Source organism: Pleurodeles waltl, chromosome 8 (assembly GCF_031143425.1).
Source record: "Pleurodeles waltl isolate 20211129_DDA chromosome 8, aPleWal1.hap1.20221129, whole genome shotgun sequence".
NCBI lineage: Eukaryota > Metazoa > Chordata > Amphibia > Caudata > Salamandridae > Pleurodeles > Pleurodeles waltl.
The window spans coordinates 1,141,404,078-1,141,431,840 of record NC_090447.1 but is presented as its reverse complement, the minus strand read 5'-3'; the positions used below and the strand labels follow the sequence as shown (position 1 = coordinate 1,141,431,840).

Genomic DNA, 27,763 nt, shown 5'->3' with positions numbered 1-27,763 from the left:
ATACCATCCAAGCCAACTTGGAATGAGTAAAGTCTCTGTAAATCTGCACACCCAAATAACAGAAGGTGTGCATATCGATTGGCACATTCGTGGTCACCTGATCCATTAATGGGAAAAGGCACGACTTTGCTAAGTTCATGTGCAGGCCTGATAGTGCCCTGAATTGCTCAAGCGTCCCCATAATGGGTGGCAATCGGGCAATGGATTTGAGTAGGTATATCAATATATCAGCGTACAGAGAGATGATGTGAGTATGCCTGTTCTGTATTATGTCCAGCTACTAATGCTACGACAGTCTGCACGCCAGCAGCTCTATAGCGAGCATATGTAGGGGAGACAGCAGGCAGCCCTGTCGGGGCCCCCTGTGTATTTACTATCAGTCTGAGTATTCATGCCCATGCGGACTCTCACCCCGAGATCCCAATACAAGATCCATATCCTGGCTATGAGGTCGCGACCAAAACCTGTGCGCTAAAGAAGCACAATAAGATAAGTCCACAATATGCTGTCAACGGCCGTTTCCATGTCCACAGACAATGCCGCCGCTTTGCGTTGGTCACTGGCAGTGCGTCCATAAAGTGAATAAAAGAGAAAAAAAAATATTCAAAGAAGTGCTCCTCCTAAGTATAAAGCCATACTGGTTTGAGTGAACTGCAGGCACAGAAGAATTCTGTTCGCTGTTGTTATCCCCAGTATTTTACAATCTATTTTGAGAAGAGACACAAGACTGTATGCATTCCTGTCCTTCGGTTCCGCTCCGCATTTCAGGATGATGACTATGATCATCTCCTTTGAGGACTCCTGGAGTGATCAATGCCGTGAACGAAGCAGCATACATTTTGTCGAGGGGCTTAATCAGGCCCATCTGCGCGCATTTATAAAAATTCCAACTGTTGCCTGGTCTCTTCCCAGTTGCTAACTGTTTGACTGGCCGTCTTATTTCTCCCTCCGTGATGGGTCAGTCTAGTTGCTGACTCTCCTCTAGGATCAGCGCAGTCACGGAGGTGTCTGCCAGTAAGGGGGCCATGCTTTCCTCTGGTTTCCCCCTCTACGGGTCCATAAAGAGACTGATAGTACGAGAGCCACCAAATCCACTTGTCTGCACATGCAGTGTCCATCTGGGTGGCAGACTGCCACGATCATGCCATGATCGCCCTCCGTCCGCAACAGTCTAGAGAGTAGTCGACCTACCCGATCCTAATCTGCATGGGCTCATGCCAAATACTCCCTGTAATCATACAGGGCCAGTTGTGAGTTTGTTTTGATGCACTACCGGAATATGCGGACGAGGTGCCAACGTGCCCCCACCTCAAGACACCAGAGCTTAAGCACTGTATGGATCAACTGTATGAGTAGCGTTGAATGCACCCCACATGAGGTCTTGGTGCATATTCCCCTGAAGTACACCTTAAATGTGTCCCACTCGATCAATGGATGAGGAGGTTGTGGCAGCGTTGGTTTAAACAAAAAAAAAAATCTCCCAGTACAGTGCTGCGAAACGTGGCAACCTCCAATGCCGCACTATTAAGATGCAAAGAGGGGATACGAGTCCTAGTCCTACCCCACTTCAGAGGCAGCAGGAGAGGTCAGTGATTCAAATATGTTTTCGCGAGACACTCTGTATTGTGTGTCGCCCCAGCAATATGACAGGAGGTGAGATCACTTGTTAAATGTATGCTTGTCTTCGACCCTGTACAGGGCTTTTGGCTAGGTTTGCGCTATGGAAATAGCGCATACTCAAATACACACATGGATAAAGCCATTATACGTAGGTACTTTAAGCCAATTTTGACAATCATTAACCATCTTCTGCTTTAAAATTCAACAATACCTGTATAAAAATGTAATTTATTTCAAGGTTTTTCCTTTGGCAACTGATAAACTCAAGTCAAGTTCTGACTAGGTGCAATGTTTGCTTTAAACTTGCTTGATTTGAATACTTTTAGCAGTCTCGGGATCGGTCTTAATCCTCTTCTAATTTCCTGTTTTTGCTGTTCACTTTTCAAAAACCAGAAAGGTGTTGGACTACACAATTCAACTGTACGTTTACATAAATTTTAAACAGCCCTCTTTACTGTTATCTTTTGTTTATGAGAAAGACAAAATCCTGTCCCAGTGTCCTCCCCTTCTGTGAGATACACTACCCTTTTCCATTCTCTTTGTTAGTCTGCTTTTGTTAAAAAAAAAAAAAAAAAAGCCTCATTTGATGGCGTGCAACAGCTTGTTTCTATTATTATGCTATAAAAAAGCACTCTGCTGCCCCTTGAGGTTACATCCACTCTATACAAATACCCTAAATACATTAATAGTGAATGGACATGTCAGAAAGCCTCTAGAACTTGACTAGCACATCTACAGTGCCCCCCTTTTCCTCACATTTGTGAATGGCACTTCAGTCTCTGCTGACTGTTTGCTACATGAGTTCCTTTTTCTAGAGTGTCTTCCCAATAGGTGCACATCTTCCTTGATCTCCTGTGCAATATCTTATTCTCACCTTGACAGAACCTCTGACTTCGCTTTTCCACCCTATTTTTTCCAGGCAGAACATGATTGTCATGTTATCTGTGTATTACTCTCATGTGTACCTGTGTAGAATGCCTGGACCGCTAACCAGACTGGGCCCTGCTGCAGTACGTTTAAATGTAGTGCACTTTCCTACAAGATCCTCGTTTGTGAAGGACACACCTGTAGTAATGATCTTAATGGTCTGAGTAAGATACGCTTGCACATTCTAGAGTGTTTTTTTATTGGGTTACAACCACTAGGTCATCTCACTTCCCTGTGCCTCATGACAAATGACTGAATTCTTGTATAAGAATGCAGGATGACATTATGCCAAAAAACTTCAACACTTTCCAAATGTCAGCCAGCCACAGTTTGAGAAACCTTCACTGCAAATGATACTGTTTAACTATTTACTGTTTAGTCCGTTGTTTTTTTAGGTTTGTGTCCAATGCTATTCAGTTACAGTACATAACAGTCTGCAGCATCCAATAGCCTGAAGTTATGCTTGTTCAAAATCAACAGAACAACTGAAGTCTTCGGATGACCAGGCTGTCTTGTATGGATGAGGGATGTAAACCTGGGCACTGTTTAGTGGCTTCTGCTCTATTAAATTTTCTTTTTCAAAAGAGCAAATTATGAGGTGCTTTTCCTTGATGGCATAATTTGGAATAGATTTAGCTGAATATTGTGTTGGAATGTTCTACAGTAAGTTGTTTTATGGGCAGACATGGTTTGTGAAGATTTGCAGATTCGATATCCTACTTGGAAATTTCCCCAAGAAACTGAGTACTAAAAATCATGTTCAGAACTGAAGTATGCACTTCAGGTCCAAGCCTGGAAACCCTTAACAATGCAATTTTTCTCAAAACCTGTGTCTGCCAGTGGTATCATATAATTCTGTTCTATTCATTTATTTATTATCAGTTTTATATAATATTTTTTATATAGCATGGAGCAGTGGTTCCCAACCTGTGGTCCGGGGACCCCTTCGGGTCCGCAAAGCCTCCTCAGGGGGTCCGCGACTGCTTAGAAAATTAAACAACATTAACAGATTAGGTTCCCAGCTTTCAGTAATGACTTAATGGGGGGGGGGGGGGGGAGGGGTCCCTGGACTCCAAACATGATTTCGTGGGGGGCCCTAGGTTCGAGTAATCATTAAACTGGGGTCCACAGAAGTCAAAAGGTTGGGAACCACTGGCATGGAGAAAACACAATGGGAGGAGAGTGCTATGCATAAGACCGGTTTGTACGGAAAAAAAGAACTTGTAATATAATAGTATATTAAAACTAGAATAAACAGTGTATAATGCAACAATATAGGACATTTAATACAGGAGATCGGAACAGTCAATAAGAAATTCACGCATCAAGATCAAAACATTGTCATGCAGTAACTGTTTCAGTAGTTACATTAAAGAAGATCTTATAAAGTTGCTCAGCTCTTTTTTTTTTCCCCAAAAAAAGTATCATAGGAAATATATGTTCTTATGTCTGGTATGGTGCACTTTCGGAGAACAATTGATATTTTTCCTTCTTAAATCCTGGCGTTTCAAATACAAGGCCATTCCTGCTTGGAAGTATGCCATCCTAAAATGGTCAGTTTCTGGGCAAGATAGCTACAGGTTCCTAAAAATAATTATGCTTGTTGCAAGCTTGTTTAAATATGCTTTTTGCTTCTATGGAAATCTGTTCAGAGAGATCAGAACAGCCGAGATGTGATTGAACTTTCTTGTTCCAGTATCCAATCTGGAACCTGTATCAAAGGCTGCCGAGGGGACTCACATGCAATTTGGGAATATCTTTGAGTACAAACCTTCCACAATCTAGTCTCAATAAAATTATGAATTTGATAACAAGCTTGAAATTTGTATCAGGAATTAAAACTTTGATTCCCCAGAGGAGTTCAAGTTCAAGACGTGCATGCTTTACCAATGAGTCAATCTGGATTTTTCCCAAGTAGAAGTGGAGAGATTTGAATGATTACATAGGTTTCAGATTACAATTTAACGATGTGAGTGACTTAAGCCATCTTTGAATCTAGATGGGTCAGTTAGGATTGGGGTAACAGGAGGAATTCGGTTTTAAGTGGATAATGTTGTGGTGATGGTTTAACATGTATGTTTGAATAGTGTTAAGAACTTTACTGATAAATTCTATACTTTTTGAGGAGGAGTTTTGCTGATCAAGCTAGATATCTTTTGTGTAAAAATAGCAAGAGATATTGCAGCCACTGATAATGCAGGCCAGCCGCCATGTGTTGGTTGAAACTGGTTGTTAATAGAATAGAGGCATTTTGGAAGCACTTGTTGGATAACTGCCAAGTTAGAGAGGAAGTTAGTCATGTTTATGCAGACACCAGTTTTCCAGAATGACGAGAACCAGCTGAGGACTAACATACAGACCACACATTAGTTGAGCATTTTCAGGAGAGTGACTGTGTTGAGGGAGGCTAATAACTCAGAGGATATGGAAGCAGAATTACCTTTTTCGTTTTAGAAAAAAGTAGAGGGTCATTGGATAGTTTTAAGGCTGCATTTCATGTTCAAAGTCCTGATCCCAAGCTTGAGAGAAAACATTTTCATCAATGCAGGTTAGAATTGAAACTCTCTGCACTTTTCTAGGACTTTGGCTAATAAGGTAATTATATATGGGACAAAACATATTCAGATCAGTAGCATATGCCATGTGTTATTTGGAAGGGGTACAATCAAATTGTAAGCAACTTGTGTTTCTTGTGACAGAGAAGCACTTATAAGGTTGATCCAATAGAGACTAACAGAGGGAGTGGGTTTAGAGAACTGGGGTTGAGAAAACTGGGGCCAATGTTGAGTTTTGGCAAATATGTTGATCAGTTCTAATCGGGTTAATTCTATAAAGTGGGAACACGGGGCCAGATGTAGCAAAATCCGATTTTGCGACTTGCAAATTGCGAGTCTGAGCGACTTGCAATTTGCAAGTCGCAAAATCGGATGCAGAATGGTGTCTTAGACACCTTCTGCGACTCGCTATGGGGTCGCAAAGACCCACCTCATCAATATTCATGAGGTGGGTCGCATTTTGCGACCCCATAGCAAGTCCCTGCACTCACAGGGATGGTGGCCTGCTGAAGTCAGCAGACCTCCATGTCTGTGACTGCTTTTTAAATAAAGCAGTTTTTTTCCCCCCCCCATTTTGCTGCCCGTTTTCCTTAAAGGAAAACGAGTTGCAAAATGAAAAATATACCGAAACCATTTGGTTTCGTTTTTTCAGAGTAGGCAGTGGTCCGTAGGACCACTGCCTGCTCTGAAAAAATATTTTTGGCGACATTCACAAATGGGGACCCCTTCCCTTTTTTTGAATGAGTGTGACACTGGTGGTAACTGCGAGTTGCTTTGCGACCGCATTCGCGGTCACAAAGCAATTCTGAACTGCGATGCGAGTCGCAAATAGGAAGGGAACATCCCTTCCTATTTGCGAGTCGCATTCACAAATTGCGAGTCGGTACCGACTCGCAATTTGTGAATGAGCATCGCTTTTGGCCGTTTGCATGGCGCAAACTCCGATTTTCGCAGTTTGCACCATGCAAACGGCTACCTACATCTGGCCTATGCTGCTTTAGCTGCAGGTGGAGTAGTTTTGTAGGAGATCTGAGAACATGTGTAGGGGGTAGAGCTGAGGGAAAAGTCAATTTTCTTTAAGTTCTCAAAAAAAGGAGGAGGCAAACTTCTCACACCTTTCCTGGGCATGTAGAGGAGTCTGCTCTGATCAAGGCAAAATGGACTGTTTCACTGTGTCAAAGAGGTTTTTGCAGGTGGCTAATTACTTGGCTGAACTCAATTTATACACAGATAGATTTAGCTGTGTTTTTTTATTTCCGATTTATTCAATTTGAAGTTTTGCCAGGTTCATCACAGAGAAGTTCTGATGCTAGGTTTGATCAGATGAACTCAGAATGTGCTTACCCTCTGTCAGTTCTTTGGAGAACCAAACTGCAAATCACTGGCACATTTTCCTGGGTACAGGTTTTCATTAACTTTAACTTACTATGCTATCGTTGTACTAGGCTGAAAGATCGTTGATTTCCTCTTCTGGGGAGCGATCTGCATATATCGTATCCATTGTTTGGGCCTCCTGTGCTGTCCAAAGGTGATAACCTTTCCCAGGAGTGAGAAAGAACGGAACATGGAAGTGGTCACACCAGGCGACTGGAACTGGACATTCTATAGTGATCTCTCATGCTTTACTACTGACGAGGCCAAAAGTGGAGCCTTTTCCATTCGTGAGAGTATCACATAACTGAGTGATTTATTTTGTAGTTGGAATGAAGAATTTTCAGTCCCCAAAGGAGAGCAAGTTAATTGGTAAGTGTTTGGCAGGCCCTGGTGCGTAAGGCCACTGAAAGAATCACCCATTTTCATCTACTTTGCCTCTATCGCTCGTAACATCTTTACCTAGGAAACCAAGCCTTGTCCTCTGGAGAACCATACAGCCTGTGAGGACAGGTTTTTGGCTAGTTCTTACATTTAAGGCCATCCAAAAGAATCCTATCTCCCGCCCCTTCGCTTCTACTCAATATTCAATTCCTTCGCCTCTACTCTCTCTCGCAACCCCCAACCATTTTATTCCTATAACTCACTACCAATTTCCCTACGAAACCTTGCTAGCTTCTGGAGAATTATGCAACTTATGTAATCTTTTTTTATTTGTTACCTCCTCTCAAACCCCTTCAAAATGCCTCTGGCACAAAAAGTAGGTCTAAGAAATGAACAGAAACAGAACAATAAAGAGTTTGATGGGGAGTAAGGACGGGGAACATGGCGACCTGCTAGAAGGCAGGCTGCAGGGGCGCCCCCACTGGAAATGAATTACCGGGTTTATTTTTTGCAGTGGCAGAGGGGTCTGTGCGATGGACGTGGTTTAAGCACAGCAGGCTTTCTTTTCACTTTCTTCTGGGTGGCAGCATGGAACTAGCCATTTTTCAGGCAACTTTCCTGGCTGCTTCTTCAGAGATGGTGTCTTCGGTGAGGCAGAGACCACTGCAGGTAGTTCTTCACAGGGAGCAGAGCTGGCCCCTGGAGGTGGGCGGCACCGGAGGTCAGGTGGGGCCAGCGAGCAACAGCAAGGATTTCCTTTTGAGTTACTAAGAGTGCGGGGAGCACCAGTTGGGATTCAAGTCTGGTTGCAGCAGACCCCTTGAAAGATTGGAGCCCCAGAGTTCAGGAGTGAGACTCAGAAGGAAGGGAAGCAAACAGCATACACACTGGAGAGCCCAGGAAGGGTGGAAAAAGACTTAAGAACACCCTTGAGGACACCTTTTGTACAGCAGGTAAAGGAGTAGCCGAACGTACAGGCAAACCCATAGGGGAGCAGAGGGAGAGCTAAGCCAGGGGAAGTAGCAGATGGATCCAAAAAATAACAATAATGGAAGGCACCAAAGCAGTGAAAAATTAGCTTACCCCCATTAAAAAAAAAGACATTAAAGGAAGATATGACATTTACTACACCTGCCTCTCTTAGTATCCCCGGGGCGCCACCAAAGGAATGTCAAGACAGTAGATAAGGACCCAAAGGTTTTGCTGCTGTTGGGCTCTAGACAATCTCGGTGAGATCAATTAAACTCTGCTCCCCCATAGTGGAAAATATGTTGGTGTCATCGGCATCAGAAATTAAATCTAGAGTTGCAATGGTCTGAGGCAAATGAGAAAGAAATTCAAGGCACGTGTAAAACCCAGGAGAAGAAACTAGACACACTAGCGCAAAGGACCAAGGTCCTGGAGGAGAAAGAGAGCTTAAAGAATCAGTAGCGCAGAGCAAAGAGGAGATCCTGAAAATGCAGCATAAAGAGAACAAATGCTATTAGAAACTGGAGTAGTTGGGAAATAGCTCTAGAAGAAACAACGTGAGTATTCTAGATATCCCGGATGGCGTAAAAGGGAGTATTTGAGATCTTTTCTGGTGGAATTGTTAAAAACTGTAGTGCCTTTAAAAGACGCCACCGTTGATTTAGCAAGGGAAATTTAGAGAAAGCTCCAAGATCCTTTCAACAGGAATTACAATAGGAGAAAACCTCGGAAGTTTCTAGTGAACTTCTTAACATACATAATTAAGGAGAAGATATTGACAAAAGCATTAAAGTTGAAATCCTTACTTGCAAGGGGGTTTAATTGCTAAATCAGGTGTAATATCTCTTGTATTAATCTAGAGAGCGAATGGTAGCTAGATAAGCAGATGGATGAGCTACAGATATTAGCCGCAGCTGCAACAGTCAGCTAAAAGTAGACCCTGGTTAGGGTACACAAAGACAGGGGACCACCAAAACCCATGGCCTTATTCATAGTCCAGCCTCTTTGCTAAAATTCTGCTTATGGGGTTAGAATCAAGGCTACTCACTTGACGTATTTTAGACATTTCTGGGTTAACTTCAAAGGACTGCACTTATGTCACCGAGCTAATGGGGAGGAGTGTCCCAAAGGGGGGGGGGGGGGGGAGGAGTGTCCCAAGGGTGGGGGGGGGGGGGTTGGGAGGATGGGGTAACCAGAGAAGAGAACACAGAGAGCCGGGGGCTGGAGCCTCAATGGTAAAAAGTGGAAAACAAACCTCAGAAACCTCAAGTAAAACTCAGAGATATCAATCAAAGACAAAATTGTGATATTTGGTATAAATAACACAAGAATATGGAAGCTATAGATAGAGGGAGAGACACCTTAGTAGAAATAATGTCAAGAAATATAAATGGGTTGTGAATGAATAATAGACAAGGAAGAATCCTACAATACTTGCAAAATTCCCAAGCACAGATGAATATCTTGCAGGAAACACACTTAACACGGAAAGAATGTTTAGAACTTTCTTTGGTAAGTGGTAAGTGTAAGTGCATAGACCAGAATGGCTATATTAGTAAATAACATAATATCCAGGCTACTATCACAGACTTTTAGACCCGACAGCCTTAGGGTGGTCTTCCGCCAATCTTTTTGCCTATTTGCCTCACATGTGTGCTGTATCTTTTTGTTGGCCTTAGGACTCTGAGCACTTTACCACTGCTGACCAGAGCTAACGTGTATGTGCTTCTCCCCTAAACATGGTAACACTGGTGAATACACACTAGGCATACTTAATTTACTTGTAAGTCCCTTGTAAGGTGGTATACCATATACACTTGGCCTGTAAATTAAATGCTACTAGTGAGCCTGCAGCACTGATTGTGCCACCCACACCAGCAGCCTTTCAAACCTGTCTCAGGTCTGCCATTGTGGGTCCTGTGTGTGCAGTTCACTGCCACTTCGACTTTGCATTTAAAACCTCTTTCTAGCCCTTAAGCTTTGCTTTTATTACATACACATCGCCCTAAGTTAGGCACCAGGTACCCCAAAGGGTAGGGTGCTATGTAAGTAAAAAACAGGACATTAAAATGTTTCAACGTCCTGGTAGTGAAAAACTCCCAAAGTAGTTTTTCACTCCTGTGAGGCCTACTCCTCTTTGAGGTCAGCACTGGGAATTGCTTAATATACTTCTAAACTGTAATTCCTCATCAGAAAGGAGTAGCTTGGTCATGTTTCATATCTTTGGAATGGTAACGATATGGTAAAGCCAGATTCAACATTACTCTTTTAAAAATGCCACTTCTAGAAAGTGCCCATTTCTCTGCTCTTACTGCTGTGTGTACCTTGCAGCCGGTCTCCAATACATGTCAGGGCTAGGTGACAGCTACACATTGTGCATTCCCTCTAGACAGCCACAAACACATGAAGGGAAGCATTTTGATGGGCCTTCTTTGGTAGGAAGGGTTGAGGGGAGCTGACAGAGGGCTGATTGCCTCCTACTGATAGCCTGGAGCCTGGGCTGGGATGAAAGGGTGGACCTGTGCACTTCAAGGAGCTGCTAGGAAGTCATCCCCACTTCAAAGGTACATTTGGGTTTAAGTACTAGTCCTGGTACTACCAAATTAGTACACTACTGGATGTGGGAAGAACTCTGCTGGAGTAAAGACTTTTGTGCTGTAAGGATTGCCACTCTGCCTCGACTAACAGTTCTAAGAAACTGCTTCTCTGCTTTGCTGTGCTGTGCTGCCCTGCTACCTGCTGAGGACAAGGACTAAAGCCATCTTACTTGAACCCAGAGTGACTCTAAGGGCTACCTGGTTTGCCCCTGTTCTTTTGCAGTGTCAGGGACATCAGAGACTGCCTGCAACTCTACTGGTGCCGCTGGACTCAGCCTTCTGTGAATTCTACCCTTGTCTGAGGTGCCTTCTCCAGTCCTGGGCCGCAGAAGTGGGTTTTGCAGCTTCTTTCTGCTTGAAACCGAAGCATCGTCACCACTGCGCTGGTATGAACAGATGCATCAGCCCTTTGACACAGATTGACGACAGCGGATTCACAGTCTGCACGGCCCCAGGACAGCACTGTGTGCAGCAGTTGCCAACGCATCGCATTCATCTCTACAGTGCTCCACACTGACGCAAAACCCTATGCATGGAAAATATTACAGCATTGCCTTCACACTTGCTCTTCGACATTGACACTTGCTCCACACAAGGAACTTCTTTAGCATACCCAGCATGGGCTCTGTAGTCGGCATACCCTCCATCGGTGTTGGCATGAATTTTAGTCTTGCACTGGTCCCCCGTGACCTCACGTAACCTTTTTGATCACTAGTGACTTAGAAGCACTATTTTTAGTTTAATCTTTCACAATTAAAATTTCAACTTCTACTGATTGGATTCTTGCTATTTTGGTCTTATTTTACTCAGATACATGTTCTCTACGTTTATATACCTGTGTGGAGCATTTTGTGGTGTTTACATTTTGTTACTGTATGTGTATTGCACAAATATTGCACAAATACTTTACACATTGCCTCTTAAGTTAAGCCGGACTGCTCTGTGCAAAGCTACCAGGGGGCAAGCACAGGTTAATTTAGGGTGTGTCTCTAGCCTACTCTGACTAGAAGTAGTGGTTCCTGCTTGTACAGGGTGCATACTTTGGCAACCAGAAACCCCAATTCTAACACAGACTATGTCAAGGACAATACAGGAAGGTAGATAACATCTCTACTATAAAATTCTTAATAAAAGCTACTCATTAGTAGGATACTATGAGCCCAATTCAGACAATGGCAATCCAGTAAAAAAATGTCCACCTGAGCATCATAATGGCAGGGAATTTTAATGTTCTACTGGACAACGTCTTAGACAAGTCTTCAAGCAGAGAGCTGATTTATGCTCCAAACATCCATTCGTATATTAAAAATATAAAATTTTAGTTAGGAGTGTGTGATATCTGGAGAAGGAGGATAAGAAAGAGGGGGCATACCTCTTAAAATAAAAAGTATGTCCACGCTTTCAGAACTGACTACTTTGTAGTTGACCAGGTTTTAGTTGAGAAAGTCTACAATATTATGTACTTACCTGCAAACCTATCTGACATTTGAGCCATAATGTTAGAGTTAAAAAAGCCATAAAACCCAAGCAGAAAAAGTGGGCCCTAGAACAATGTTTATTGTTACAGAAAGAAAGCGTTGAAACTTTAAGAGTGGATACTATCAAGTTCTTTTAATTTAACTAAGGTTCTGTACCTTTGAATCTGGTTTGGGACACCTTTAAGGCTTATACCAGGGGAAGAGAAAATAGTATTTCATGGCACAGAATCAGTGATTATAACTAAAGAATGTGGGCAGTTAAAGGAGGAAATGAGAAAATTAGGATAACAGTTGATGGTTCAGAACAACACAAATGATCAGAAGATATTAGCTGCCGATCTGCAGGAGAAAAAAGACAAACTAGCTGGTTTATTGGAGGAGAGAATAAGGAAAAGGTGGGAGGCTAGCAAACTTCGAATATGGGGAGAACAGAAAGTTAATGGCCTAGAAAATAAAGACAGACTTAACAAGAAATCATGTAAGGCAAATAAAAAAAAAAGCTGGGGATGGGAAAGCTGCATCTAACAACAGGGACATAGAGGAGGCCTTTCTTATTTTTTATTTTTTTAATGAGAGGAATATACGAAAAATTGGGCAGTTTGAAGTCTAGCACACCGTAAGGGAAAGCAGAGGGGGGCGATGGGTTACCAAATGAGCTGTATAAGATGCTGGGGGATACCATTAAAACATTCTTAATCAAGTTATTTGGAAAGATTTCTGGATAGATAAGCTTCATGGGAAAATCTCCAGCTTTATGTGGGTTACAAAAGGGGTAAGGATTATCTTGGAAAAACCGATGTACAAAAAAGGTGAAGGCGGGTTTATCTTTACCCGACTTTCAATATTATGCATGAGCTTTTCAACTAAAATCTTGTAAAAAATTATGTAGTGCATTGGACTCTTCCGAGACCAGATTAATGTTGTCTGTAATGTTGAAAGACATTAGGTGGGGCAATCAACAGCTCCTCTATAGATTTAGCAATAACCATTTATTTTAAATGGTAAGGGTGAAAGTACTACGAGTGGCAGTCTTCCCAGGGGTTCAGAAAGGAGCGACTATGCCCTCAAATAAGACTTGCTAGGCACTCCAGAGTGCATGGAAGGTGAGTTGGTCAATGCTAAAAAAAATAGTGGGAATAAAGAGATGGGGGCAGTTGGTGAAGAAGGGGTAACTTTTACCTTGGGAGGCTCTGAACAAGAGCACCAGTGGGGAACTCTCAAGGTACAAATATTACCTTTTGAAGAGCTGGTCTCAAGCAACGTGGGGCAGAGGACCTTCTACGACTGAACCGTTAATGAACAAGGTCCCACGGAAAAAGGAAGACGCAACCGGATACTGGTTTATATTGAACACAGCAGACAGAAATGTAAAGCTTCCAAGAGAGTTATGGAAGGAGACCTGACAATGCCCAACGTACAGGATAAATGGCAAGTATTAATGTCTTCACTTTGTGGTACTGCCAGACCAGCTTTTTTTTTTAATTAACCATCTGTTCACTCTGCACAGGGAGTACTGGGCTCACCATATGATTGTGAAGATGGGAAAGAGAAATTTGGTAGGATGCATGAAGTGCGGTGCAGCAAAAGCAGATGATGTTTCTGGAATGTCCCTTGGTCAAGACATATTGGTAAAACGTGGTTAAAGATCATGACAAACCTCCTGCAATAGGAACTTTAGGTAAGCCTCACACTTATCTTTGGTTGCTTGATGACCCAGGTCTGTTAAGCAGAGACAAAGGTAAGCTGCTTTTATACCCCGTCCTCTCAACAACGAGAGAAATCTGCAGGAAGCGTTACCCCCGGCCAGGGCATCACGGGTTGCAGCTGTAAGGTATATACTTGAATTGGACACTAAAGATTGCTCCAATAAGAAAGTGATATGGCTCCAGTGAGAACATGGGAAAACCAAGCCAAGGACTTATATTAGAATATTGTTACTTTATTTTAAGCCTACTAAAATAAGAGGTTTTTCAGAGGTGAACAAATGGAAAAATCATTTGTCCAATGATTACATTGGACTCCTAGCTCTGTACTTGATCTTGGTTAAGTAAATTTGAAGAGCACAATAAGCCTCAGAGGGATAATATTACGTCATACTACCTGGGCTGGGGAAACAAGGGCCGTTTCTCCTGGGAGTTTTGGGATGGTGGTACAAGGTAAGCAAGGACAAAAAAATGAGGAGTTTGATTAGTTCCACAAAGACTTTGTTGTCACCAAATGAGACACAGAGGACATAACCCTGAATAAGGGTATGGTTAATAATTTTTATTTCTGTGAAAAGAACCTGGAAGCTAGAGAATTGATAATTATTCTTTAGGCTATTACATTTTATGGAGTATTTATGTATAACTGCTATGCCAATGTCTGTTTTCTGTATCAGCAGGTAATGGAGTAGTCAAGTGGGGCAAGCAGATCCAGCAACTGTTAGGATGACTATGTTTTGGTCCAGAAGAGAATGTTCAGTATTTTTGTGATTAACAAAGCAAACTCCAGGCTATGTTTGGGTGTTGATCTACATGCATGTACTGCTGCTTATGGGTACACTACTGATTTTTTATCAGATTGTCCCTTGTGTATTTATTTACTGTTGTGGAAGTTTCTTGTTTATTTTGAACCCAAAATAATGAAGATAGTGAGGACTTTCTCGAGATCTATCCATTTTTACATTTGAACTGTAAACTACAAGCTGGTCTCCAATGTCTAAGTTGGATAAATGAGTCTTCAGAACCGGGAAATATGTTACTTCAAGGTTAAAATTCCATCACAGATTTAGCAGGTGTATTACTGTCATGTGATGTATGCTCAGTGTGTTTTCCAGTGAGATCATAGTGACCTGTGAGCACAAAAGTTCCATTGACATTAATCTCAATTCTCTGAGGTGGGTGATGAGCTTGAAAGATGTCTAGTGGAGCTCACCTAGGTGATTTAGGGTCACAAAAAGATGGCCCAACTGTAGTAATAGGAAGTCCACACACCAAATATCAATTCATCAACCAGTACACACCTAATTAAAAGAAGAAAATAACAGGTGCAGGTGATAATTGTGTTTGCCAATAGACAGTATACTTCAGCGAACATGAACAATAATAAAGTATAGATATTGCACACCCTTGAATCACTGTTGGGTCAATAACACCACACATTATATGGTTGTTTAGATCAATTACTAATTTAATCTATTATTCATGTCCATAAATGGAAAGACAATCTTCATATCAAATGTTATAGCCAATTTGTTCTTAATAAATATATTTACAACTAGTATAGGTTCAGTCTTCTGAACTCTTTCAAGGCACTGCCTTAAAAGAATGAATAATCAGTATGGTGTTAAGGTTCTTTACCTGGCACACTACACAATACTTCCACCACAAAACCAATAAACCAAAGGTTTAGGAAGCAAAATGCCATCTCTTCAATCTGGAATGCTATCCAAAATTACACGTGCACGCAGGTTAATTCTACTCAAAGTAAATGCATCAGTTCAATGCAATGCTGACAAGTATTTAGGTTCCAAAAATCTTTTATATGAAAAGTGTGCCAGTTTGGAGATTCGAGTACACAATATTGGCGTCTAGAGAGACTATACTTGTTGCCACTCTGTTTGCTCTAGCCTGGCTACCAGGCATCTCTCTTTTTGTTATTTCTGCTGCAAGGTACCTCTCTGTGTATCTTCATCTTCCTGAGCAAGAATAGTAATAGCATGTTCATTTCCCTTGTTTCACTTTCCAGGCACTTTGTGGTACCAGAATTCACAACCACTGTACAAATGTGTTTTTAAATTTCTTTGTAGTTTTGTGTTCTACTCCAAGAGCTCTAGACTGACACTACTGCAGCCTTTTCACCAGACACAAAAAAGCAAAGATTTGAGCAGTGAACCAGTCTCTTGACTTTTTTTTTTTTTTAACTGTGTTCTCGCTATTCAAAGGCTGGAAAACAAAGTCAGTGATATGGCACAGAAAGCCGAACACTACAAATTCTTCCACACTTCCTCTCCAGCCATTCCTATGTTTGAAAAAGCAGCAGGATCCCACTTTAATATGCCTGAATATATTCACCTGTGCATGCTACTTCTCCTTTCTTTAGGTGCATAGTGCCAAGAAATCGTGCCCACATTCCAGTATTCTATTTCAACAATACTTTTGTGTTTCTATATTTATCAGTTACATTGTCCATCACTGATTGCAATTTGATCTTTCCCCTCTAGCTCTATGGTGCAGGACCAGGTATGGTGGTTACGCAAAGCTTTGGACTCTTCTCTCGTCCCTGCGCTTGCTGCCGTCACTACTTATCTCTTTGCTAGTTCTCACCTCACTCATTTCCATTCCCTTCTGACTGCCTCCATTTCCTCTCCCCTCCACCACTTCAAATTAGCACTGCACCATAAAAGAGGTCACAGAGTTTGGGCTGTTCATATTATTTTGCCTTACACTCACTTCTCTTTCTCCAGCCATGGCATGATGCATCTTTCTTTCTTTTATATACACTGTATCAACTCCAGCGTCTCACTGCTGATTCAACAGGGTCTGTCAACTAATTACTGTCAGCAGCGAGGTATCTATTATACCATGTACTGTCCTTACGAGTGTTCAGAAAGGCTCAGAATACACCCTTGGTGACTGATCGCAATCATTTGATATTCTTTCATAGACCGCTCTTAATAAAGGAGAGGCTGGTTAATGGTAGCACATCCCAAATGCCACCTTCTCTAATATAGTCTTCATCACTCTGTGCTCATTTCTCAATCTGTGTGCACAACATTTTCCACATTGGGGGATGCATTTTCCAGCACATTTCATGGTAGGGATGCCTTCTGGCTTGCAAGCTCATAGCAGGTTCCCTGGGTGGCAAACATCGTGGCGGGAAGACCCTATCACATTGTTCCACATGACATGTCAATTAAAACATCTGACCAAGACAAAGCAATAAAACGTATATATTAAATAAAATAAAATTATGAATGCAAAAAATGCACTTTCCAGAGGGAAAAGGGAATGAGGATCATCACAAAGTCTTACTTAGAAAGGTGTTTGCACAGATAAATACAAATTACAAAAGGGATATTTTTCAGTAAAGAAAGACATTAAGCTTAAAAGTTTCAGTGCAACTAACTGTTAGAAGAGCCAAGGAGATGAGGAGTTTCATAAGAAACAGTACATATTTTGACAACAGGCCAGGGCTTTCATGACTTCAAAGCAGGTGACACAACATTTTAGTAATTACATTCTTTGTAATTTGTGCCCAGGTAACATTTTTACCAGGTCAGTCTCTCAATGACTAAGATAGTCAAAGGGCCATAAAAAGACCATAGTGAGATGCATAAAAACAAACATTTCTTACTGATAAGTACAATTCACAACATCTGGGAACAGATCGTTACCCACGTTATAAAGGTAAGCAACCTACGCATGACTGCTCCCTATATGGTGGCTAAAGCCGTTTGAGTATATAAAAGACGCAATGGATGTCACTTGCGGGCTAGAAGGAGGATGCAAAATGGTGGGTTACCTTCATATGAATGGGAATTACAGGAGTATGGAGGAAGCCAAAACCCTATACTGAATAGGACAGGGTCAATTCCTACACTACGCTAGTATGACCCGCACGGTCAGGGAATTATGGACGACATTCCCTGACAAGCCTGAGGAATCACATACCCTAAAGGTAATGTTAGACCCCCGGCACTCCTAAAGCTATCATCTCCAGGATGTACGCAGTCCTAAAGCAAGATACACAGACATATCTAATATCTACTTGTATCGGGTGGGATAATAATTTGGAGACCCCCTCACAGATGGAGAATGGAAGCATGCCCAAACACTGGCGCAGGAAGTGGTCAGTAATAGGGTGTACCCGGAGAGCTCAGCGGTGTGTGCACACGGAGTGAAGTGACTCTCGCCGGTTTTGAACATGTTATATGGACATGCTGACATATAAGACCCGTAGGAAGCTGGCTCTGTATATACTATATCAAAATGAGATTTAGTGTACACAGAGTCCAGGGGTTCCCCAGAGGCTTGACAGAGGCAATAATAGGTAATAGTAATGCTCTATTTGTGGTAGTGTGGTTGAGTAGTTAGGCTTATCAGAGGGTAGTGTTAAGCATTTGTTGTACACACACAAGCAATAGAAGAAACACACACTCAATGACTTAGCTCCAGACTAATAGGATTTTATATAGAAAAATATATGTTTGTTACTATATTACTAGAACCACAAGACTCAGTTCAGAATTAAATACTGTTGCAGATAAGTACTTGGCATAGATATCAATGTAACTTTGTTTCACTTTAGTCAAGTAAACATGCATTTTCAGAATAGTTCCTGGGAGAAGAAAATAAAGTACAGTTTTAGAGGTAAGTACACGACTTACAGTTCCAGTCTCCGGGTATAGGTAGTCCACTGTTGGGGGTTCAAGTCAACCCCAAACACCCACCACCAGCAACACAGTGCCAGCCGGGTGCAGAGGTCAAAGTTAAGCAATTTAAACGTGGGCTCCTATGGAGACGGGGGTACTCGGAATTCGGTCAGCCAGCAGGTAAGTACCCCCGGCTCGGAGGGCAGACCAGGGGTGATTAGAGGAGCACCGGAGGGGCCCCATGTAGGCCCCAATCCCACACCCTCATCGGCACTGTGGCAGCCGGGTGCAGGGTGCTAACAGGGCATCAGGTTTCCAATGAAACTCTATGAGGGGAACCCCGGTGGGTCACTCAGGCGCTGCAGGCGAGGTCCGAGGGAGGGAGTTATGTGGTGTCTCTGATACACCACCGGTCAGACAGGGAAGGGGGCCGCCTGTTGATCGTTGCTGCACCGGGCATCGATTTCTCCAAGGCCTGGGTGCTCCGGGTGCAGAGGGTCCTTTGGCGTCGGTTATCTTCATCCAGGGCAGTCGCGGTCAGGGGGGTCCTCGGGATTCCCTCTGCAGGCGTCGTTGTGGAGGGGTGGAGAGGTCAACCCAGGATGGGCACTTGGTCGCTGTCACCTGGGGGTCCTCTCTGGTCTGTTGGGCCACCTGGACTCGGGTTGTGGTCGTCAGGTGCAGAGTGGTTAGGACTCACGCTTCTGGGGTGAGGTGGGAGTCCTTCAGAAGAGGTTTCTTCTTCTGTTCTTCTTTGGACAGGGCCGCTGTCCACGGGAGAACTTGATCCTCTGTGACACTAAGCAGTCCTTCTTCTTCTTCTTGTGAGGTCATCAGGAATCCGACTAGCTTGGTTTAGGGAGCCCTGAAATTCAAGATTTATGGGCAATTTTACTGTCCCGTAGGGTGGCTACACCCTCCTTGTGCTCACTCTCTTTGGGGAGGGGAGCACATTCCTAGCCCCATTGGCCCTGATCCTCCAAACCAAGATGGAGGATTCTGCAAGGAGAGGCTTCACTTCAGCTCTGGACACCTTAGGGGTGGTCTTGGCTGAGGTGGTGATTCCTCCTTGTTTTTCCTAATTATCCCTCTAGACTTGCCGCCAAAAGTGGGGGCTTTGTCCGGGGGCTGGGCATCTCCACTAGCTGGAGTGCCCTGGTGCATTGTCACTGCATTGTAACACAAAGCCTGAGCCTTTGAGGCTCACTGCTAGGTTTTACAGTTCCTGTAGTGGAGCAATGTGAAGCACCTCCACCCAGTGCAGGCTTTGTTTCTGGCCCAGAGAGCACAAATGCTCTCATCCCAGGTGGTCAGAAACGTGTCTCTCAGTGGCAGGCTGGCACAGACCAGTCAGTCCTGCACTGAAGGATTGTGTAAAATACAGGGGGCATCTCTAAGATGCCCTCTCAGTGCATTTTTTAATAAACCCAACACTGGCATCAGTGTGGGTTTATTATTCTGAGAAGTTTGACACCAAACATCCCAGTATTCAGTGTAGCCATCATGGAACTGTGGCATTAATTTTGACAAACTCCCAGACCACACACTGTACTTACAATGTCTAAGAATGGACTTAACTACTGTAGGGACATATTGCTCATGCAGCTATGCCCTCAACTGTTGTATAGTGCACCCTGCCTTAGGGCTTTAAGGCCTGCTAGAGGGGTTGACTTAACTATGCCACAGGCAGTGTTTTATATGCGTGGTACCCCGAGGGGGATGTCATGTCGACTTTGTGTGTGTTGGGGGGGAGAAAATGGCAATCTGCAATGGCAGTGTGCATGTGATAGGTGAGGGGTCGCTTAGAATGGCACTTCACATTCTGCAATCCTTAGAGACCTTCCTTGGTCACAGGGCCCTTGGTACCTCTGGTACCTTTTACAAGGGACTTATCTCTATGCCAGATGTGTGCCAACTGTGGAAACAATGGTACTTTTGTAGTGAAAGAACACTGGTGCTGGGGCCTGGTTAGCAGGATCCCATCACACTCTCAAGCCAAGTCAGCATCAATATCAGGCAAAAAGTGGGTGTGTTACCTGCAATTGGGGGCATTTTCCTACAAGACCCTTCTGGGAGGCTGCAATATGGGAACTGCGGAGGGTGACGAGTATATCGATAGAACAGGCAATGACACACTGCCTAATGAGACTGCTGATACCACCTCAAGGAAGACAGCAAGATGTGATACAGATAAGCACAATTGGCACTATTGCTTGCCAGACGACGCATTTCAATTCACTGGGCTAACCCACTACCACCAACAATGACAAGATGGGAGAATGACTTGATGGAAAGGAGTGTGGCCCAGGAATGCCGCCTTCGAATTGTCTGTATTGACAAACATGCTGAAAAAGATCTCAATATTTGGGTAGATATGGTGGAATGTGTAGAAGTCGAGGAAGCAGGCACGGAGAGCGACAGGGGCCCGGTTCCGCAGATGTGGTATGAGGGTCAGAGCAGAAACGGGACTCCACTACCTATCGACCTTTCTGGGGAACCCTCTCAGGGCCCCACTCGTAATGGAGACTCAACCTAGCACAACATGAGACAGTGTGTAGTTTAACCAGAACCAGATGGACTGCAGAATTTATACATGAGCAAGAGTGGGCAACTGCCTAGAGGTACCCTGATCACCTGCATACTCCATGAATCATTGTTGGGATCCTCTACCCGCTTACCCAACTCCCCATACAAGGGAATGCACACATACACCCATAGTGAACACCTGTTTCCTTCCTTTAAGTAGGATCTGATCAACTGCACAACTGTTGTTTTTTTGTTGATGCAAAATGTCAGTCTTATATAATCACAAATGTAATGTTATATTTGACAAAACCTGAATAATGAAATTAAAAAAGAAATGCAATTCACAACATAAAATTTGATGAAGCACCCTATTCATTATGCTATGTATCATCTTGTTCCTGCAATGTGTAAACTATTGCAAAAAGGCTTGATGTGCTCTAAAAAATAAAGTAAGTTGATTCGTAAAATGCAGTCTCACCTACAGAAAGAAGACGCCACATGACAGCAGGGGTGGCAAAGCAGGCAAATACGTCATCTGTGCAGGTGAAATGGGTGAGATGCGGAAGAATGACCGACTGGCCCCGGCACTGACCCCACATGTATACTTGGCCACTCTGGGTCTTAGCTGCAGAAGTGTGAGCAGAGTGGCAAGCTGCAATCTCTACGACCCTAGGAAAGGCAAAACAGACACTGCATCACTTACCTAAAGCAAATATAAAACAATGTGAATATGACATGACATGAGAAAAAACATCAGTTGTAACTTGCGGCAGAAAAGACACAACCCCCTTATTTATCTGAACATAATCTGGCCCCTGAAGCCATTTTCCAATATGTTTTAGACTGGATTTAAGGCACAAATGATGTTCTTGGTATGCAAACGGACATAACTGAAAGCCAATTTGTTTAACTTCCCAGAGTCAAAAGATAAGTTCAGCATAATGTCAATCTGCATCACGATTAACGTGATTTTGTCAGGCAAACAAATACCTATCAAACTAGATTACAAAAGTGTTTGCTCTGTATGAGATACTACAATTTGATATAGATGACATGATCTTAAAGTAATGAAGTTCTAAAAGTGTCTTGGATCACTTGAGTTTATACACTGGTGTAGTAGCGCTTTGAATACGCTATACAGAGAATCAGTGGAGAAAGCACTATTCTCACCAAACAGATTGGCACATTAGTTACAATTAACAGTTCTAAATGTGAACAGTGCTCAAAGAGCTCAGACGGATGCTTTAGCATAAACTCCAGGACCAAGCCCAATGACCATAAGGAAACAGAGCAACTGAGGAAAATAAATGTTCTATCATTTTGAGGAAATTGAGCTTGACGGAATATATCTCTGCAAGCAAAAATAACTCACAAAAGAACCTAAGAAAAGAAAACTGGAGGCATAATTCATCCGTGTATGGACAACCAGCAATAGTCCTCTTTTGTACAGGAGATCAGATCACATCTAACCTTCATAAAACATTCACCTACATGAAGAGGGAATTAAGAGAGGATCTCTCGGAGCTGCTCAGAATGAATCTTGCTATGGTGTCTATAGCTAGGGGTAAGTTATTCCATAACAACCTCTTCTTCCCACAGGTGGATCCCTTGTTGCTGAATAGGAAGGTGGGCTGTGGTAGACCTTGAATTTTGGACTATTAAATATGAAGATAATTTCCATTTCTCGGTGCTGAGTCATACACAGAAGGGTTTGAAAGGTCTAGTGACACTTAAATTTGAAAACGATCCCCAACTTCTGTCAATGTAGTTTCGGGGCAAGCTGTATGGACATATTATAGGGCAAACAGTTAGCAAACTCCAGCCTGCAATGGAACAGTGCTCTGCCAATCACAGCTGTTTAAGACATTTGGATGAGACAGATAATCTTCACTGAACAAAAAATGAAAATCCTTTTAGTGACCTTTCTAATTTAAGCTTGCTTTCAGAGCAGACAATCTAGGACTCTCACCAAGGTATTGGTATTGTGTGAAGAAGCAATTATTTGACTCAACAAAGGGGACAGAAAGATGTTTTGGCTAAGATTATTTAGTTAGTGCTACGTATGTACTAGGTGTAGCTACCTTATTCCCCTGTTTATTTGTAACCAGTGTGTGTGCTTTCATCCTTGATTCCATAAAGATCCAGGGATCTTTACACAGTAAGATGTTCAGAAAAGGTACCAGATAGACCACACAGTAAATGAGGCCACTGGAACGGGCCCATGTTGACCGATGCATACATTTTTGTAAAAAAACTACTTGAATACATTTACAGACATGTCTTTAACAGCTGCAGCTGAAACAAGCATATCTATCAGGGTTGTGAGGTTAGCCACACCAGACACTCATGCTAATTCAACAAAATCAGCACAGCAGAGTTGTCTTCATCCACAGTTCGGCTGAAATGGTTAGCAGTGTCAAGAAAGGCTGGCTTCTTGATTTATAAAGGCATGTAAGCCCTAGTGACAGAACTACAGTAATTGATGATAATCAATATGGTATGTAGATGACTACCTACAAGCTTTTCCAGAATCGTACTTAGGTAGAGGAAGATATTAGAAAGTGTGCAGGGTTAGAGCCTTCTACTTAAACAGAATAGCATCTTCCAAAACAAGGCCATACCTGCATAAATCATGCATTTACAGTTCTGTGTGGATGTAAACGGATCTACTCAAACTGTGAGATCGAGAAGGCAGCATGGTTTTGTTGAGTGGAAACTCATGAAAGACATGCCATGAGTCAGCAGCAGCCAAACTCCTTGCAACAGAGCCCAGTTTCCCCATGGTGGTAACTAGGAGAGAGAGTGTAAGAGATATTGTTATCTTATTTATCAGAACCAGGACTTTCTTCTGTGGATGGAGGCTGAAAGGACTTGGCAGCAGGATACACTGACTTAAGCTCCAGATCACGTAAATATACTGGCACCTTAAGATGACCCAAGAGCTGTCCCTAGCCATACTTGATCTTGATGAAGGCTGCGTATTTGGAGCCAAAAAAGAGTGAACAGAAGACTGGCCCTCTAGCACCATCAAACAACACTGCCCCAGATATATTTTGACAGAGGAATCAAGGGAAGCTGAACTCCTCACACTAGTGTGACAAGAGATAAAGGAGATTCAGCAGCTGCAGGTACACCAGGGCTGCCAGTTCTGCACTTATTTTCAGAACAGAGGAGAAAACACTCTCGGAGTGTGTCCATCTCAACCTTCTGCCCATTTTCTAGACATGTCCCGACTTTATGAGTTGGTGACATTTTAATCTCATATTACACTGGGATGAAGTTCTGATGGCCTAGATCAGAGGACTCTAAAACAAAGCTGTGATCTTCCTACTGCTTATCAGCGATAAGATGGTGATGGTAATCTTTTAAGGACATTGAGTCTGGGGCCTCAGGTGGTCAGGGTACAAGGCCCTGGACATTATTGTGTGCCAGACGACAGCGGGAGGTCACTGAGACCTGCTGCTGAATGGGCAACAGTGGTTGGGGGTATAGAGGAGTGAGGAAGTTGCCTAGATGGACAGGTGGCGCTGAAATGATTTGAATTGAGATTATTGTGCCTCACACCAGCACACCTCCCTTCCTTTTGAATTTCCATCTGCCTAAGGACACACTAAAGATCGAAACAGGTATCGGTCATGCATAAGTTAAACACGTTCTTGGTACCTGGCTAAGTGATGCAACATTTGAAGCACTCCTAGAAAGCGGCACCTAGACTTATGCAGCTTTTTCTGTGGGACATTAGCCTGCCACTTTCTCCTAGTGGATACCACAGTTCTTCTGTGAGGTGAGGATAGCGCCCACTTGTGCATAACGGGCACAGCACAAGAGCGGTAGCAAGGGGCACATGGCCAGGCACAAAAGTGAAAAAGAGAGCTGCTTCAGCAAAATATTTTTTATAAAACGGATTCTCCTCTGCCCTGACAATCAATAGCAGGAGACACAGCCTAGGGACTTGATATGTACAAATAACGGAGAACCTATACTTCTGGCAAGTAATGGGAAGTTTCACAACAATCTGGGCTTGGTGGAACTAACATTAATGCCTAATGAGGCCAGATCAAAATGCTAGACAACAGAGACTAACATCTTTGGAAAAGAAACTGTATAATTTAGGACAGGGAGTTCAACTGTATTAGTTCTGTGATCACATCTGAGTTTCAATCATATGCCTTGACTCCACTGTTGGCTTGGAGTATCAAATAGAATGCCTCTATTAATTATGTATGTGAGAAAATCATAACAGCCACAATGGAGATAAAAATGTAAACTCAGGAAGCACATTGTGCATGCTCCTGCTTCCAGGTTTAAATTTGATGACCATTACAAGATGTAACAAGATGCACAAACTTAGCAAGACAACAGAATGTACCAGAAGGTTTGAGTGCAGAAACATCAATTCTGTTCCCTACTGGACCCTGGAATGTAGTGGGCAGCACGATTCTGTATTCACAAAGTAAAGATCACAAAAAAACTCGGTAAGAGTCCTGCCATCTACCAGCTGGAGAACACTGATTGTAATCAAGCACACTGAACTATTTTGAAAAACCTATGTCCCAAAGTGATTAAATGTCTTGTTATAAAGCTAAGCTGCGACTAGCTAGTACCTTGAAAGGGCTGAGATGTATAAGAGCTGATATCTACTACGTTCACTGGGTTAACAATGACAGTCAGATCTGAAAACAATAAACTGAAGATCATAGAAGAGTGTGGTTTCTTCAGTGCCTACCATGCTTTACCACTAGTTGCTGGGTTACAATACCCCTGACCCACAAAGTAACTGGAGAAGGAAAGGAAATGCATTTATCTCATGCTCTCTTCCCGTAAACTCTTTTCCTCTTTAACACTTGCCATCCATGGTACCATATAAATATTTTAATTATGCATTTCAAAAACAGATCAAAACAACAAACAGTGCTGTCTTTTATCAATTGTTACGACAGTGAATACCTTATCAGTAAGTCAGAATCATAGGCATATCATACAGTATAAATCAGACCCACAACCATCGCATCAATTACATAAGTATTTTATGTCTCATCTGATACTGATAATAAGCAATAAAAGGAGACCAAATATCCTTTGGGCGGAGGCCATTTCCTCTGTATACGTTTCAAACTGATCATGGCAGTACGCAACATCCCGCAACCAATGATGATGATTGTGTGACATCTTTTTCCTACAGCATAATGAAACTCTCCTTTTGGTTAGAAGCAGTGTGACTGCAGCCTTCTACGATTTATAGGCCACCCTCTCCAATAGTACCTCAGTTCGTGTTTGTGTCACTTGATCCCAATGTTGATATACCAGAGGGCAGTCCCATGCCAGGTGTATGAAGTCTGAAGAAGGTGCCCTACATCTAATGCATCTTGCTTACACACGAAGGCCAAATCTGCACAGGTGTATAATTCATTTGACACAAATATTTAAAATGTATAATTCTGAGATTACCATTTGATGTACGCATACTAGTTAACGCACAGTAAAACCCCCAATCTTCTACGCTAAGGTGCCCCTCAAGCACAGCATTCCATCTGTCAAGGGCATCAGATCGTAGTGGGCGTCTGGGATATCAAGATGCATTATATAATCTTGTGATCAAGTGTTTGCGAGCATCACTGGTGAGCAATGTCTGAAGACCTCTCAATGCTACCGGTTCCACAGGAAACCCGGGATACAACTGCCTAAGCGCCGCCCCACCCTTGGTACCATGACTCAAGATACGATGGCAACAAAAACATATCCAATAATAAAAAGTTTTAATTTAAGGAAACAATTTTACATTAATTTCTAACCGCATTACCTGACCATTATTTGTTTCATGAAAATTTTATTCTATTAAAGTCTATACGTTTGTTAGAAATAATTATTTCAATAACCCACTTTCAAGGAATGCAGGAAAATGAAGTATTACAGATGAAGACAATCACCATTTTGCATGTCTCCTCAATGTCTAAGTGCAGTGTAACACTAGAATTGAGAAGCATATGTGAAAAAGGGGGTATGGAAGCTCATCTTTTAGAATGGAGCAGTGGTCCTGAAATTACACAGCTATTAGATGTTGCTTGAAGAGGACAGTCGATAGCTCTTTCCTGAATTACAGGAGGGACAAAAGCCTGCCAGATGAGGACTGGATATGGAGCTTCAAACCCTCAGGCACAGCAGGTGAAGGTAATCACCTGTCTTAGTCCCAGTGCATTTTTGAAGTAGTAGTGGAGCCATTTTGAAGGTACTATGTAATTTCCTCAACCAAAGTGTAATAAGGCATAGAAGGGAGTTAAACTGAAGCACATTTATGCTCTCGTTCATAACGCCAGGCCGCAATGGACTTGCTGTACATACACGATAGCCACACATTGACTGCATGCTTTTTCAAACTCTTGCTTCTAGGGACGATTTAACCTTTCATCCTGAAGGAAACGCACGGAATGGTGTTTGGAGCAAATATTTTCTTACACCATGCTTATGGCAATGCTCCGTCTCTTAAACTACCTGAACATTTGGTCTCTAGACTGAAAAGAATCCACAATACAGCAGTGTGACTGCTGTGCAAATGTGACCAGGTGTCTGCATGCAGCCATTTCTTGTGCTTGTTGACTGCAAAATAAGGAATTCATTTCAAGCACTCAGCTCTGTCCACCGTACCTGGTATGGGACTGGGCCAGTATGATTCAGCCTAGCAATACTTCTTAGGTCTGTGTGAGGCATCTCAGGAAAGGCTTTTCGTGTTGTTAGTCCTTCTGCTAAACGCCTGCGCTTCAGGGACTATTTTAAGTTCGGCTATGCTCTGAAGATTGAGTTTTTCTGTTAATCCTGATTCACTGTTTGGCTCTTTACTACTCCCAGATTCCAAGCAGCATAACATCTGAGAGGAAAGAAATTGCATTTTAAAAATTTATAAACAAAATAACAAATACCTGGTATATATATATGCACTGCAGGCAAAGTGTTCCTTACTCTTGCCATGGGTGCTGCACTTGAGGA

General features: G+C 42.7%; 1 protein-coding gene across 3 annotated transcripts in view; it reads right to left on the bottom strand.

The window, feature by feature from the left end:
- Positions 1–27,763, bottom strand: part of RCBTB1 (RCC1 and BTB domain containing protein 1) — a 330,491-nt gene that overhangs the window by 182,946 nt on the left and 119,782 nt on the right. For all 3 annotated transcript variants that reach the window (XM_069205364.1, XM_069205366.1, XM_069205365.1), the window contains exon 8: positions 21,261–21,451. In XM_069205364.1, coding sequence (XP_069061465.1) covers positions 21,261–21,451 — 191 coding nt within the window. The remainder of the gene's footprint in view (positions 1–21,260; positions 21,452–27,763) is intronic.